The following is a 16,595-nucleotide window of genomic DNA, read 5'->3' on the forward strand; positions in this document are numbered from 1 at the left end:
ACAAGTGCCCAAAACTAGCATTTTGTTCACACATTGTTTTTTCTTCTTTTCTTGAGGTGATCTAAATATATGTGGCTTGAAACGGATGGAAAATTGACGCCTGTCCTCCAGTTCTACACCCTTGGCCAAAAGTATTGGCACTGGCAGTGACATACATTTTGTGTTTCGCAAAGTTTGCTGCTTCCTTATGTTGTGGTGTTGATTCACATTGTTTCTAGATTATTGTGCAGAGTGATCAGATGAATTCTAAATAATTGCAAAAAAAACTTAAGTGGCGAAAAAAAAAGAGTTTTTTTTTTTGGCCCTGACACAACAGTTTTGTTTTTTGCCCCTGTTTTTTTTTTTTTTTTTTTTTTGCCCTGGCACAACATGACCAGTTAACATTTCACTAATCATATTATCAGCACATGGGAAACTGTGAAGTATCATTCTGCTTCCAATCATTTTGTTCTTATTTTAGCAATGGTTACCTATAAAGAAAACATGCAGCCATTATTGTTTTGCATCAAAATGGCCTCACATGCAAGGAAATTGCAGCAAAGAATATTGTACCTGAAAAAAACATTTACTGGATCATCGAGAACTTCAAGGAGAGAGGTTCAACTGCAGTGAAGAAGCTTCAGGACGTCCCAGAGTGTCCAGCAAGGACCGTCTTCTCCTGAGGGGTCAGCTATAGAATCATGTCACCACCAGTGCAGAACTTGTTCAGTACGGACAGCTGTATGTGTGAGTGCATCCCACGCAAAGCGAGGCGAAGACTTTTGGACAACAATCTGGTGTCAAGAAGGGCAGCAAAGAAGCCACTTCTCCAAGAAAAACATCAGGGACAGACTGAAATTCTGCAGGAAGTATAAGGATTGGACAGCAGAAGACAAGTGCAACGTTATTTTCTCTGATGAAGCCCGGTTCTGATTTTCTGTGACATATGGAAAATTGATTGACCGGACTGGAGAAGGAAAGGTGAACCCTACTACTGAGTCCTGTGTCGTGCCAACAGCGAAGCATCCTGAGACCATCCATGTGTGAGCCTCCCTTTTCATCTGAGGAAGGCTCTCACAATTCTGCCCATAAACACTGCCAGTGCCATGAATAAAGAATGGTATCAAAATGTCCTGCAAGATCCTCCAGCATGATGGGGCAACATGTCACAAGGCAAGAGTGATAATGAAGTGGCATTGAGATCAATAAAAATTTGGGATCCGTGGCCAGGAAACACCTCAGATCTTAAACTCATAGAGAACCTGTTATCAATCCTCAAAAAGGCGAGTGGACAAGCAGAAGCCCACAAATTGTGATCTACTCCGAGTACTAATAAGACAAGAATGGATCGTCATCATTCAGGATTTTGCCTAGAAGCAGAGGTTATGAAGAAGAGTACACCTAAATACAGTAGGGGTTCAATCTTCAGCTGGCTGGCAGGAGCCGCCACTGGCATGTCAAGTGACCTGTCAGTGGCTGGCTGGCAGCTGCCAATCTGAGCCTGGCATGTCACGTGACCTGTCAGTGGCTGGCTAGTTGTCTGGCAATCTGCCTTTGGCAAGTTTCAGAAACCATTGATTTTTGACAGTTTTTGTGTTTTGTGTTCCTCCCTTTATGCATCTGTTGATATGATTATGTTATTTAGTATGATTGATGTTTTGGGGACTGTTATCCCAATATAACCAGTCAAATGGCCGTGATCAGACTGGCAGCTTACAGACGCTTGCTGAACGCTCATCCAGTCAGTCGTGACTGATCAGCGAGTATAACGCGTTGCCTGACACTCTCGTTGCAAGGTAATTAATTGTTTTCTTATTATGAATATAATGTCACACATCTATTCTTTAGTATAATTGATGTTTTGTGGACTGTTATCCCAATTAAACCAGTCAAATGAGCCATGATCAGACTGGCAGCTTACTGACGCTTTGCTCGACGCTCATGGAGTCAGCCGTCAACAGTTGCATAATAAATGAGCTAGAAAGGGAGGAACACAAAAAACGGCCAAAAGTCAAAGGTTTCTGAAACTTGGCAAAGGCAGACTGCCAGACAACTAGCCAGCCACTGACAGGTCACGTGACATGCCAGAATCAGACTGGCAGCTGCCAGCCAGCCACTGACAGGTCACGTGACATGCCAGTGGCGGCTCCTGCCAGCCAGCTGAAGATTGAACCCCCACTCCCTAAATATCGACTCTTTGCATATATTGAACGTTTTTGTCAATATAGCCTTTAAAACTTACGGAATACTTGTTTTCCATTAAAGGCTTAGAAACGTGTACAAATGATCTACAAATACTGAGGCAGAAATCTTTGTGACACACAAAATGATGTCTCTGCCAATCATAGCCATTGGTAACGGGGCAAAAGCAGAGCCATATAGAGGCTAGAGATATGACTCTGGGCGAAAGGTGGTGTGACTGGTGACGATTCTAGAGACCATAGACTGTAAAAAAAGAGAGAAAGACCCAACCATCCCCCATCCAAAAGAGCGATTTCAACATCTCTGCGCCAGACACGTGACTTGAGTGAAAATTATGACAAGCAAGTAGAACTGGAACTCAAAACAAGTATAAATCTCCCCGGGTAGTCAGTATTCATGGAACAGTAGAAGAGCAATACTATACTAGGCCTATTTTAAACTTTTTTTTTTTTTTTTTTTACAACTGTGTTGTTTGGTACGTCGTAGTAGGTCAAAAGAATATAGAGGTCAAAGATGACATTTGTATTAGCCTGGAAACATATTCATTCCACACACCTGGACATGTACATGTACATGCGACATGCATTTCATCAATAGGCAGTTCATAATGAATACAATACTCTAATGCATTTATATAACTAGCCTACAGTCTACTGGCTATTTTAAAAAAGTGAGAAGACCTTTAATTTTTTTTAACTCGACGTACATGTCTGCCTCTCTGTCGCTGGTAATGTGAATGACCAGGGGCGTCACTAGGATTTTCATTTTAGGGGGGCTAAGCCCCCAATATGATTTTTTTTTTAAAAATAAAAAAATGTAACACTTTAGTTTAGGATCTAAAGATCACTATTAACCATTTTCATTACGATGCAAAGGCACGGTTTTATAATAACTGTGGTCCCTAATGTGAGGTAGGGCAAATAAGGGGGTTCGGGGTCTCCCCGAGAAAATTTTGATTTCTCTGATCTACATATGTGCATTTTAAGATGTTCTGAAGGCCAAAAAACTTGGATAGTGGGCAGCTGATTATTTTTCTCTCCTCATCAGCATCACACTCTTTTTCTCTTTGTTTTTATCTTGCCCAGCTGAGCTTTGACTGATATAGGCTTTATATTTTTGTCTGTCAGTGAAGAAAGTAAACATAGGGTCAACTGATAGGTTGATTTTGCCTATGAATCATTTTCTCAGACGCGTTTATTTACTGAAAGCTACTAAAGGGAATTAAGTTTATTAAATGCATTCACAATATGTAGGCTACACATTTATTATTGATCTTATGCCTAACACAGGGCCGTAGACAGGGCTTTAGTCACAGAGGTCCTAAATTTGAGGTTGGTAGGGGGTTCAAATTTTTTATTTCTCTGATATGTGCATTTCAAGACGTTTGAAGACCAAAAAAGGATAAGAAATAGCTTTAAAACCATGTCAGTGGGCAGATTATTTGTCAATACCTGCTCTCTTCTCATCTCCATCACTCTTCCTTTTTTTCTCAGTCTCTTCATCCCTTTCTCTTCCCCTCCTAAAGCTGAGGTTTTTTAATTTACTAAAGGCTACAATTTGTATTATATCCTCAATATGTACACATTCATTATTAATCTTGTGCCTAACATGATGAAAACGGCTTTGTTAATGTTTCTTGTAAACTAATTATTACATTACATGAGTCACGTTACAGCCTATTTTCAGTTCAAAATGGCGAAATTAGACAAAACTATATTAGTTTGCCTGATTATTTTTTGTCATTCGTTTAACATTTATGACCTAAAAAAAGTAAAATATGAAATGTTAAGTTTAGCTACTTACATCTTATCTCGCACTTGACCGTACGCGTCGAGTCGCACTGTTAAAATTCGCGCTCAGCAGCGTCTGTGAACATAAAGCCTGCCTACTTTGATTTGATTGGTCATCTCAAATATTCTGACATTGACGAGCAGTGACAGACCAATGAGGCTCAGATGAACACACATGAACACACACACACACACACACACACACCCTGTCCTCTGTTTCTGACGTGCTCTCTGTCGGCGCCGCTGCGGATTGAAGATGAAGAACGCGCTGAATCTGATTATAACAAGACTGAAGCGAACACGAATTTGTGTAGCCTACATTAATCGCACATTTTTAGGGGGGCTAGGCAGAAGTTTAGGGGGGCTGAAGCCCCCCTAAAAAGGGCCTAGTGACGCCCCTGTGAATGACACTGATAGCGCCGTTCAAAAGACATTTTTGCCCACACTTTCGTAACACTCACTGACACGCAGATGTTTTTGCCTTAGATAACTTATCTAGATCTCTATTGGCTCAAAGAGTGAAGACACACAGCTGAAATGACCAATAAACTACCGCGCCGCATTGAATATGAATCAACAGGCAGACTGAAACGATATTCATTGGTCAAAACGTTCAACCCTATGAAAACAAGGCAATTTAAGGTGGGACCATAGACTGTAAGGGTGGGACTAGTTAAGTAACTTCGTGTTAACGTTAGGACACTACAGACCTTGTGACCGCGATAAAAAGTTTCTGAATTCTCAGTGTTGCATCATATTACTCTTAATGCGGAGACAGTTTGATTAACTGAAAGCTATTGATAAATTGATTAAGCGTCTGCATCCAGCTTTTTTCCCCAGGTGTTGATACTGATACTGTTTTGACATGTCTTCAGAAATTCCGGAGATATTCAAATCCTTGCTTGAGTACCCCTTCTCTGTCCCTTCGATTGATGACAGTGGTAAGAATTTCTCTATTGAGCATACATGTAAATCGGGACACTCTTATTTCCCACTATATGTATATAGGGTAATCTGTAATTGTCATGCCGCAGAATTCTAACGTTACTTGTGACATTAGATACTACGTCAGCCATTAAGTAGATCAAGTGATTCAAAGTATGACGTGAATTGATTGAGTTTCCTTTTTTATCGCACTAACAAGAAATGCAGGTTTTTTTTATGAACGTGAACTTTTTCTTTTATAAATACTGTGTATTGAGAAATTGTTTTCTAACATCTGTTTTTGGCTGCATTTCATTACTAACAGTGTCTAGATATCTGCAATTAATCTATTAATATTATAGCAAAAATGCCTTAACCTAGTTTTTCCTTCTTCCCAGTTGGGGCCTGTTCCAATTTACATATTTATTTATTTAGCAAATTATCCTATTCAATGAGTATTGCATCTTGGCAGCATGTAGACTGTCTTTTATAAAGGTTTCTGTATAGATTACATTTACTGGTGTAGCAATTAATTGCATTAATATAATCCTAACATGAAAAACTTTTTATTTCACTAGGAGAAATTATGAAAAGGCATATTCAGAACGATACGATTATTTTGTCAAATATATTGAGACATGCAAAGTGGGACTGATATTTTAAATACGATGACAGATTTTTTTTAGATATTAATTAAATGTGCAATAATAGAAATATGCAATCACTGTTAATTTTGTAGTGTATTATATGCAAGACATCATATAGAACAGATCATGCAATATGACCGAATAACATAAATTGTATTTCACATACATGTCTTAAACCGAAGGGCAAGTTAATTACAACCTAATTGTACACGTGAGACATGCGATATTTTTCCTGTATCTATTCTGCTTTGCGATTGGTCTGTTTGCACACTAACGTGTCATGAGTGCACGTGCGAGGCCATGTGCCAGGACCCACTGGCTGTTCCCCCGCGAGACATGAGCTCATTAAGTGCAATGACCAAGCATATTATTGTTTATTATTATGTTAATCCCTAACACAGTTTTGTTATTACTTGTTATAAGTAAACGTTTGAAGGTCAATTGTAAAATTAATTGATTTGGAATAAATTGGTCTATTAATTACAGAAGCGTGAAAGGCATGTCATTTTAAAGTTGTATGTGGCATATATGCACATACTCTATATCGTCATTGTATCCATATGGGTCTCGTGACACTTTTTCTAACATTAGTGAAAAATATAACCGTTTTGACCGCCGACCAATGAGGAGTCGCTTTTGAAGACAACTAACCTTCATTTTTTTCACGGACACGCAGCTTTGTCGTCACGTCTACTTAATTAATCATGAGAGCAGAGCCACAACCAACCTATCCGCATCGAAAAACAGTGTTTTTTTTTCTGCAGAGGGGGCGTGGATATTAAAACACTTTTGTGGCTAACTGGAAAATCGGGTCAAACACAGAAATAGTCTGTGAATAGAAAGGTGTCGACTGGCGAGGTGATTTAATTTTTTTCTCCCTCGTACCTAAGGTATTGAAGAAATTTAAATATTTTTCTTAATTAAACCAGGGATTTGAAGTCGTTTTTAAAGTTAAGCTATTCTCACGCGCTGTCCGAAGCGTCGGTAAAAATGGACGCGGAGCCTATTTCGGTAACGATGGACTCGGGCACTGATACTCCGATTCCCTTCCCAGTAGTTTTAAAGAAAATCATGGAAATTCCTCCACCGAATCTTCTGGAAGGCGATGATGGTGGTAAGTGCCTCTGTCTGCAGCAGTCGGGCGCGCGGTCGCTGCTCTCGCTGCATTGCAGAATTCTTATCGTCAAATGCATCCTGTATGTTCATACAACGACAGACCAGGTATCATTGCCTCTTTATGTAAATACAGAACGTGTTTTTGTGCTATTTACAACTTGCTTCGCGGCACTTAATGTTGCAAACTCATAAAAACTGGATGGAACCAATGATGTCCGCTTCCTAAATGAATCGTTCTTTAGACAATCTCAGTTGGTTAAAGAACGATTCGTCACTTTAGTACTATTTAATGTACATGCAAATTATATAGATGTTATACAAAGTTGTTTTTGTATGCTGAATCTTGCATATAGCAAGCTGAACTAAGATATATGAAATTAAAGGGATAGCTCGCCCAAAAATGTCATTATTTACTCATCCTTACGTTGTTCCAAATCTGTATTAATTTCTTTCTTCTGTTGAACACAAAATAACATATTTTGAAGAATGTTGGTAACCAGACAGTTGACGGCACCCATTGACTGCCATAGTATTTTTTTCTTACTATGGAAGTTAATGGGTGCCGTCAACTGTCTAGTGGTTACCAACATTCTTCAAAATATGTTATTTTGTGTTCAATAGAATAAATAAACTTATACAGGTTTGGAACAACTTGGGGGTCAGTAAGTGATGACAAAATTTTCGTTTCACTGATACAATTAACAATACAACACCTTTTGTCATTTTGTTAAATAGATTTTCTCAGGTAAACCTTTGTTGCCCGTTCTAGATACCCATTGCAGTCTTTCAATAGTCTTTCAGTTTAGTGTTTGATTGCCAGTCTTTCTGATGTAATATCTGGGATTTGAACAAAATATTTTGTCTGTCATAATTAGTTTATTACGGTAATTTTGATATTGCAGAAAATGATAAAGAGAAACTCTTTGAGGATGTGGACTCTGGAGGGGTCAGTGGAATGGGACCATCAGCCGCCCTAACACCTGCCATCTGGGAAAAGACCATTCCCTATGATGGCGAAACCTTCCACCTGGAATACATGGATCTGGAGGAATTTCTCATGGAGAATGGCATTTCTGCCTCAGAGGATGAGGGTCAGCAAAAGAGTCTTGGGAAGGAAAACTTACAGCTGACAACTGAAAAACCAACCACAATCTCTACAAGCGAAACAGCCCCAGCAATCTCTCTTATGCCAGTCATGGAACTGGATCAATGTGAGGAGGAAGTGGTCACATTCACGGCCTCCAGCTCAACAGACACTAAATCAGGTCAGCAGAAGGAGAACAGAACACAGTGTACTTTCTGTCACAACTCACTAAAATCATGGTTAAGCTGTTTTTCATGATGATCTGACTGTAAGAGTCAGCAATGATCAAGTGATGTTCAAACATTCAATTAGAATAACAAATAATGTCTGGAAGTAATAAAACAGAACTAGATTTAGATTTCATTTCATTGTTGGTATTTACTAATTCACTTTTCACCACAGATGAGGACCGTGCGACACCAGAGCCTATTGATCCAGATGATATTGAGGTAGAGATCAACTTCGAGCCGGATCCCACAGACCTTGTGCTCTCCAGCATACCCGGAGGCGAACTGTTTAATCCCCGGAAACATCGCTTCTCCGAGGAGGAGCTGAAGCCTCAGCCTATGATCAAGAAAGCAAAGAAAGTATATGTGCCTGAGGAGAAGAAGGTAAATACACTAAAACTTTAACTAAACTTAAAATGTGAACAGAAAGTATAAAAATAAATACTAATTCAAAATATTAATAAAAACTATGAGTATGCCAATGATGCTAAAAAAAATATTGCCGAAAAACTACCTTAATATTGTATAACATTACACTTGAACTCTGATCAAGAAAGCCAAGCAAGTATTTGTGCCTGAGGGCCAAAACTTAATTATACTGTTACACCCTAAACGTTAATTTGGTGAAAATTATTTTAGAGAGTGTCTTATGTAATTATACACTTGACAGCCAAAAAAAAAGTCGCTGTTTGGATTTAAATAGGCAAATGCATAAGGGTCTATGACTGGATCATTATTGCAGTGATTATTATGTTTCTGGCATGTTAAATGTTTGGCAACAGTTCTGATGGAGTTTGTAGCTTTTCATTTCTTAAACAACCATGTAGGAAGACATATCATGGCCATACTCCAGGATGACAATGTCACGATTCATCAGGCTCAAATTGTGAAAAAATGGTTTGGAGTGAGCATGAAGAATCACTTTCACACATGAAACTGAAAGTCTTTGGGATGTGCTGGAGGACACTTTACAGAGTGATGGACTCTTACAATCCAAAAATGGATACACCTCTTGATGGAAATAACATCACAACATTTATTTCCATCGAGAGGTGCATACATTTTTTGGTCAAGATCTTGTATTGACAATTTTTGAATTGAAAATTTTTCACAACATTTTTTATGTCCACTAACTATTTCAGGACGACAAATACTGGCAGCGGAGGAAGAAGAATAATATTGCAGCCAAACGTTCACGAGATGCCAGGCGGCTTAAAGAGAATCAGATCACAGTACGAGCAGCCTTCCTGGAGCGAGAGAACTCGGTGTTGAGGCAGGAAGTGGCAGAGTTACGCAAGGACTTTGGGCGCTGCAAGAACGTCGTGGCACGCTATGAAGCCAAATACGGGCCACTGTAAGAGACAATTGTGCAGACAGAGAATTTGCATAATTTGCTAATTGCATTTGCTCATATAGCTCGCACTCAGAGTTAAACACTAACTCTTACAAGTGAAGTAGGTCACTGTTACAAATGTGGTGATTTACAACTTTTTCTCTTCTTTTTCAAGTGGACCAGCTGAAGACCTCTAAACAATTATTGATTTATTTGCATTGTCGAAAGGCAATAAATTAATAATGGTATGGAATGAAAAGGAGAAGACAGAAGATAAGTGAATGAATAATTCAGACTGTAAAGCTAAGTGATATTCATGATTATGAATCCTGTCAGCCACTCTTATCAATATAATAATCTTATATTCAGTGCAACAGCATACCCAATATTTCCAATAGAGCTTTTGAGTGCTTTTTTTGTAAAGCATTGCATTGTAGAAAAGGTCTTTCCCCTCTACCTTTTCTTGTTTTATGGTAGTTTTAAGGAATAATGTGCGTTGGAAGTCACTGGTCTTTATTTATGAAGAATGACTGGCATTGACTTTAATATACTTTCTTAAATATCAGTTTGTTTATCCCTGAACAAATGACATTGATTCTAAGAATTCCTTTTACAAATTTGGTACATTTTACCACTACTCGGTGCATTTTTATCTGCAAAATAATTAAAATGCTATTATTGAAATATGGAGAGAATGCATCACTTCAAAAGTATGTATTTACAGGTAACTGAAAAAAAACGTTAAGCAGGTAATGTAAATTTATCATGTTTTTGTGCTGCAGAAAAAAACCTTGTTAAATGTTTTGTCTGTCAGCAAGTGCTAGAATTCATCAAAAAATGTACTGGAAATATGTGCACTGTTGTATATCTGCAAAACTTGACAAATATTGTACAGTAGATATGGAGTCTTTCATAATAACTCATTAGATCTCCTAAAACCATACCTTGTTTACTGGTTCACCCTTTCTGGGACTCATGGAGGTCAGTTTATGTACAGAAATAACCCTCTGTACATGTGACGGATCTTGTTTCTGTTTGGAACTCAGCAAAACAAATGTAGTGCTGATATAGTGTTTTTTTCCCATATGTATCATATGATGTATATTTTTTTAGATAACTTCAAATATTTAAAAAAAAATGGCTTCGCAGTGTGAACCACACCGTTCATAGCTCAGAGTCAACAAGGATCCATAAGTGTCTTCAGCGGAGTGCCTGTTTGTAAAGCGCGCTAAAGTTACAAATCAGAAACCAAGCTCAAACCTCTTGAAAGGGCGTCGGCCCCCCGCTCGCCACTGTCCTACTTTTTCAGGTACATATTTTGTGCAACTTGTCTTGTCTTTTTGAAACATGTAGGGAGCTTTTCAAACGGAAGACTGCATCCTAGTGAGGTTGCGTTCTTCCTAGTCTAGTCTAGAGTCCTCCTCAGCATTAAATGAGACGGTCTAGTAAGTGCGCATGGCTATGTCACATGTTCATGTTTACACAATTCATTTGTAAAAAAGGATTGTGGGTAATTGGAGGACCTGAAGTATAAACTTGATGCATCCTTCAAAATGAGCTGAATGAAGGACGCGAAACGAAGGCTGCCTTCTAATGGCCTTTGCACACTGAGTCCGAAATTTTCGCACGTTAAAAAATAAATACGACCTCACGTTATGTCAATCACGCTTGCACACTGCCTCCGAAACTTTCGTCCGTCATAAAAAAATCAGATCGGGTTCAGTTTTCTGCGTTTTTCGCATCCGTAGCAAGCAGTTTGAATGGTGTTTTGACAATTCAGAGCCACCGAATCACGAATACGAAAAAACGCATATGAAAATTTCGGACTCAGTGTGCAAAGGGCCTTAAGGATCCTTTAAATAGAGATGTCCTTTGGCAGCCGAGATATGCAGCCTTCCGATTGAGAAGCACCCGTAATATCACCAGGGAAAGAAAATAAAGATAACGGTTTCACAAGCAGTCAATATCTTTTGCTCACGGTTTATTGTTGTGAAGTGGAAATTAGGCAGATGTTTATTACCAAGTTTAATTTTGCATTACGTGTGACCACATTTGTCGTTTTTCATGTTTTGTGGAAAGGGAATCTGATATGTAATGTAATTTTGACCAAAGTTAACTTTGATCAAAAACGCTGAAGATACCATTTTCTGTAGCTTATATGACTCCATTTAAATCAGGTGTTTAAACTTTTTCATATCTGTGGTCTGTAGACACTCTTTAATGTTGCACTTACGGTTTGTCATTTCTCCTTGAGCTTCCTTTCTGATGAGTGTGAAACGAGAGATGAGGAACAACAATAAAATAAAATGGGGCTTAATGGCTGTTCTGAAAGGAATAGTGACTGTCTCTGCCTGTTATGAAGCATTTCTTCTAATCAACTAGAAAAGAACTCGGTTGCTTATGTGAGATGCCATCTTTGTTGCAGTAACAAATCTTTATTTTGTCAGATTTGAATGGTTTTCTAATTGTTATTGGTCTTTTTTTTTTGAGGAAAGAAATTTCTTTGTCTTTTAAACATTTTTTTGACTTGTAAATGTTTTCTCTGTGTCTTGTCTGTTTCGTGTTGTACATATTATTAAAGAACTCAAAAACGTGTCTTACCTACATGTAATTTTAACAATATTTAACAGTGCATTTAAATCAGAAAATTCTTTGATGCCTAGGAGAATTATGACTAACTGAATCTCAAATTTCAGATGGTAGAGTGTTGTGTAAGACAGACGGCAAAAAGAAAAAAGAAAAAAAAGTTGCATAACACAAAGAGGGAGGGGCTAAAAAAGGCAGTGTGATGCATTTCAATAAAGGTTTTTTTCATAAGGAGCGATCACATTTCAGTCAAGATTACCTAACATTCACTGAATTACAACTCTCTCAATGCCTAACAAGGAACCTTTTACAGACTTGAAAAAAAATTAAATGAAGACTTTTTAAGACATGCCCAAATAAAATGAATATATGTCCATACAGAACAAGCCCATACAATCCCAAAATAAATCATGTATTTTTTCTCAAGTACATATTTAACTGAAAAAAAGTAGAATTTGAAAATACTCTATATACATATCAATAAATATGAATGTAATAGTTGATCAATATTGTATTTTATGATCATGTTTAAAGAAAGACAATAAAACGATTATTGTGCTTATGTTAGTAAAGTATGTAACACAGTGTCTGCCCCACACCAGACTAGAAAACAGCAAATAGAACCCTTTATAATCTGCGATGCTGTAAACTGATCCCCCTTCTGACCATTTCTGACATACTTAAAGCGCTCGCGCTAGTTCTGACATAACAAATTGCGTGCTGTCAGGACCATAGACTGTAAAAAAAATAGGTCAGGACGGTGTAGTGTTACACACTCCACAGTAAGTTCCTATTACTGCAGCCATTAACTAAGATTAACTTTAATTAGCCATACATTTATTACAGTATTTAATCTTTTTTAACATTCATTGATAATGTTAGCTCAAGTCCATTGAATACTATTAAGAGATACAACTTTTGATTTCAATTATGCATTAGGGAACCTTATTGTAATGTGCTACCATAAAATCTATATCGAACGTGTTACATTTTGTTCTTATTCTTTCCTTCCTGTGACAGGGTGGCCCAGACAGAAGCCACAAGAGTTTACGTTGAATTAAATAATTAAATCAGATAGCGTATTTTGTAACCAAAATTCCAACAACACGCAGGAAAAATAAAAAAGACCCGGCATAACAGGCTGGAGTTTTATTTATAGAAGTTTGAAACAAATCAGGACTCTAATATTGAAATATCTATACTACTTCCAAAATGATGGAGATAAAATATTCAATCTTACAACCTTCTAATCCTAAAAATAAAATAATCCACTGCCTCTTCAATGTACTGTATATCCTTTTGAGTGATTATAATCAAGGTATTCATATTTATCCTTCCACACATTAAATGATTTGAATGACTTCTTCAGGCTTATTGGATTTATGTAGTTATAGAAATACATTTCTGTTTACTGGAATTTGCTCTCTATGTTTTTTGAGAGAAGCACCCAACATGTCAAAACATACATTTACTCTTCTAGCTGACCATGACAGTCAAGGTCACCAGGGTCACTCAAGCCCTTCTCCTACTTAACCAAATCTTAGTTAAAACATTTACTTCATTTTTTTATCTTCAATCACTAGAGAATATTGACGAATTTTGTCTGAACCTCTAGCTGAGAGAAAGTACAACTTAGAATGTTTTGGGTCAGTTTCCTGATCAGAGCAAGAGCTCGACCAACTCCAACCTTGAAGAAGCTGTGTATCTGTGCGTGCATTTCTGGTACTCTTTTGTACAGGACCTGACGTTCACAAGGTGAACAGCTGGCACGCACAGGAGGTGGGATGACCATCTGACAGACAAACTGGAGCCTAGAAACCCAGATTGGTGACCTCAATAGAAATATTTAAAGTTTATCTGTGCCTTAACCAATCAGAATCATTCAACCTGACGTGATGACGTAGCTTAGTGATTGTGTGAGTAGAATTGCTGCTGTAATGAGTGTGTACGCAGAGATGCCTACGAACTCCTTGCTGAGTGTGGAAGCTGACTTCTGCTGATGAAAATGCAAACTATTCTTAATCTGATTCACTTGATTGCATTTCTGACTCATGGTCTTCATTAATCATATCTGGTCCTTGGGTCTCTAACTGTAAATTCCCCTACAATAGCATCAAATCAAATCAAACAGAACAGAATAATCAACACCACAACATTAAAAAAAACGTTTTATTGTATCAACAAAATGGAAAACTCTTGCACTACTGCGACAAACAAAATCCCTGTTTCTTCACCTCTTCTTGAAGCCATATTTTTTTCTCTCATAGAAAAGGTCAGTCTTCGAGCTTCCGAGGTTCACGATCTTGGGGCAGCCGTCTCTCTGAAAAACAATGAAACAGACAGTTCTTCAGAAACTTCCAGTAATATAATAAAAAGCATGCATCCAAAACGCATCATAATTACATTTGAAAATTCAATATGAGGAGCAGTTACCCAAGTACTGAATGAAGGGAAATATGGTTACACATCCCTGATACTGGGCAAAATAGATTTCGCATCAGTCAGTCAAACGATGATCAGGCAGATTTACTCACATCTTTCTCCTGGATGGTGCACTCTTTGCAGTAGTAGGCATCAGAAACTCCAGGACCTCCACAGATGACACAGCGCCCTTGGTAAGACCCATAGTTGCATTCATCACAGATACGAACTAGTGTGCAAGGCCTGACATAAGAGTCACAGATAACGCATTTGCCATCACCTTAAAAAGAAAAGAAACAGACATTTGTTGAGTTAAAGAGCATAACATCGTAGCAGTACCATCCTGATCACACGGAAGTGGCTTTCTGTTTACTGTATTCACATAAACACAGTAGGTTACGTTTTAAGAGAACGTGAATAGTTGGGAGAAAACAGGATGTGTAATATTCAATAATGTAATATTTAATGCACTTCATGTTGTTGATAAAGAATGGAATAAAAAAAATATATCTTTGTATTTTTATATGAATATGGTACAAGATTGTCCTACTCAATGTGATAAATGAGTTTAAGTAATATAAAAGTAATCAAAAGTCAGATTATATTACTTTGAACGAGTAATGTAAGGGATTATGTTACATTACAACAATATGTTACTACAAATTTTGTCATGCAATTTGGAATCAGTGACCGACTATAATTTGCAAATAATCTACCCAGAACTGCTGACTGTTTACTTGTCTTCAATAATTGTTTGAGGACTTTTTTTTTTAACTTACATTAGTTAGCCTAATATTCTGCTGTGGCAATCAATAAATTGATTGGTATCAAGAATTGTGAAATTCAAGCAAAATATAGTTGATTACATTTTGCAATAAATTAAAAATAAAATCACATATATAAGGTTTTGGTCAATATCGCCCACTCATAAGCATGTTAAATAATCCTGATTATAATTTTTGTCATTATTGAGCAGCCCTACTTCTACCATTGTGGCGTATATTAATCACTTGGAGCTCATGGTAACTCTGTCTTGAAATGTTTGTTGTTTAAAAAATGGAAATTTTCCTACTGTTAAATAGTATTTATATAAGCATGCACAAAGTGACTACTTTTTCTTTAACTAATCATCTGTAAAACGAACAAATGTGATTTTTTTCGATAAAGTCCAAAACTTACATTTTTCACACAGTCTCCCAATGGCTGCAAAGAAAGGAAAGATAAAATTAGATACAACGTACTTTATAATTGATCAAATTGAAACCATGCAAATGAACAAAACAGCAAAAGGTAAACAAAAAAAATATTAATTATGACAATACTGCCCTCCAGGCTCCAACTATTAAACAAACGACCAAGTAACGTTGACTTTACCTTTGCATCTGTTGCTACAATACTTCACCAGATTTTTCTCAGAATAAATATCTGGTTAAGCCATTAACTAGCAACTAATAAATTAACTTAAGTCAGGGAGATATATTAAGCGTTGGCTACATAAATAATTTAATCACCTCCCACTTTAATTTTAATACGACTATTCATTCATTTAGCGCTTGCGACCATTCACTGCCTTGTTAGCTATACATTTGTTCGTTAACAAATACATGAAATAACAATTCATGTATTTAAAGCTTTTAATAAAATCTAGATTTAATAAATATAAAGCCTTACCAACTCCAGCCTGTTTTCGGCAAAAAATCAAATCTGGGTGATGTTTTGCCATTATAAAAGAACGAACGTAGCCAGCTAGCGAGATACTAGCGGCGATGCAACGATGACCTTCGAACTTCCTTCTTCTGATTGTTCGGACTGAAGGCTGAGCAGCAACTTACTGCCACCTACTGGACACAATACAACATGACCAGAGAGATTTTTTTTATTTTAATTCAAAGGCAAGCACATTATTTGACCAAATGTGTACGAAATAATCAAGATACCAGACACGTTTTTAAAAGTGAAAAGAAACGTATCTCAACCGATCTCAACAAGGGGACATTTAGTAAAATTCCATTCTCAATTAATCTGGAAAAAAGTCCGGGAAAAACAGGAATGTTTGCTGTTAATTTTGTAAATAAAAAAAAAAAAACACACGTAGAATATTTTTCAATTAATTTAATCAAAATTAAGGTCTGCTTCTATGGTAAAATATGGTAACACTTTACAATAAGGTCCCGCTAGTTAAAATTAACTTTAACTAACATTAACTAACAACGAACAATACATTTGTTATATTATTTATTAATCTTTGTTAACTTTAGGTAATAAAAAGACAACTGTCCATTGTTA

The 16,595-nt window shown here is 37.1% G+C and overlaps 2 protein-coding genes across 3 annotated transcripts; one reads left to right on the forward strand and one right to left on the reverse strand.

The window, feature by feature from the left end:
- Nucleotides 1–4,672: 4,672 nt before the first annotated feature.
- tefa (TEF transcription factor, PAR bZIP family member a) lies at nucleotides 4,673–9,872 on the forward strand. 2 transcript variants are annotated; one of them, XM_056255443.1, is made up of 5 exons: nucleotides 4,673–4,912; nucleotides 7,561–7,923; nucleotides 8,145–8,353; nucleotides 9,112–9,323; nucleotides 9,478–9,872. In XM_056255443.1, the coding sequence occupies exons 1-5, from the start codon at nucleotides 4,837–4,839 to the stop codon at nucleotides 9,497–9,499; spliced, it is 882 nt and encodes a 293-aa protein (XP_056111418.1). In that variant the 5' UTR covers nucleotides 4,673–4,836; the 3' UTR covers nucleotides 9,500–9,872. The 2 variants fall into 2 exon arrangements, with proteins under 2 accessions (XP_056111418.1, XP_056111417.1); XM_056255442.1 differs by lacking the exon at nucleotides 4,673–4,912 and adding an exon at nucleotides 6,345–6,656.
- Nucleotides 9,873–14,043: 4,171 nt separating this feature from the next.
- On the reverse strand, nucleotides 14,044–16,123 carry phf5a (PHD finger protein 5A). Its single transcript, XM_056255362.1, has 4 exons — nucleotides 15,981–16,123; nucleotides 15,489–15,512; nucleotides 14,423–14,589; nucleotides 14,044–14,208 (listed from the first exon to the last, which is right to left on the reverse strand). The coding sequence occupies exons 1-4, from the start codon at nucleotides 16,030–16,032 to the stop codon at nucleotides 14,119–14,121; spliced, it is 333 nt and encodes a 110-aa protein (XP_056111337.1). The 5' UTR covers nucleotides 16,033–16,123; the 3' UTR covers nucleotides 14,044–14,118.
- Between the last annotated feature and the right edge of the window lie 472 nt (nucleotides 16,124–16,595).

This window comes from Rhinichthys klamathensis, unplaced genomic scaffold (assembly GCF_029890125.1).
Source record: "Rhinichthys klamathensis goyatoka isolate OS25496 unplaced genomic scaffold, OSU_Roscu_1.1 h1tg000121l_1, whole genome shotgun sequence".
NCBI classification, from domain to species: domain Eukaryota; kingdom Metazoa; phylum Chordata; class Actinopteri; order Cypriniformes; family Leuciscidae; genus Rhinichthys; species Rhinichthys klamathensis.

Coding starts and splice junctions, on each gene's coding strand:
- tefa (XM_056255442.1), top strand. CDS start 6,533: ATGGACGCGGAGCCTATTTCGGTAACGATGGACTCGGGCACTGATACT. Junction 7,924..8,144: donor CTCAACAGACACTAAATCAG/GTCAGCAGAAGG, acceptor TTTTCACCACAG/ATGAGGACCGTGCGACACCA. Junction 9,324..9,477: donor GAAGCCAAATACGGGCCACT/GTAAGAGACAAT, acceptor TTCTTTTTCAAG/TGGACCAGCTGAAGACCTCT.
- phf5a (XM_056255362.1), bottom strand. CDS start 16,032: ATGGCAAAACATCACCCAGATTTGATTTTTTGCCGAAAACAGGCTGGA. Junction 15,513..15,980: donor CCGAAAACAGGCTGGAGTTG/GTAAGGCTTTAT, acceptor CTTTCTTTGCAG/CCATTGGGAGACTGTGTGAA. Junction 14,590..15,488: donor TGGGAGACTGTGTGAAAAAT/GTAAGTTTTGGA, acceptor TTTCTTTTTAAG/GTGATGGCAAATGCGTTATC.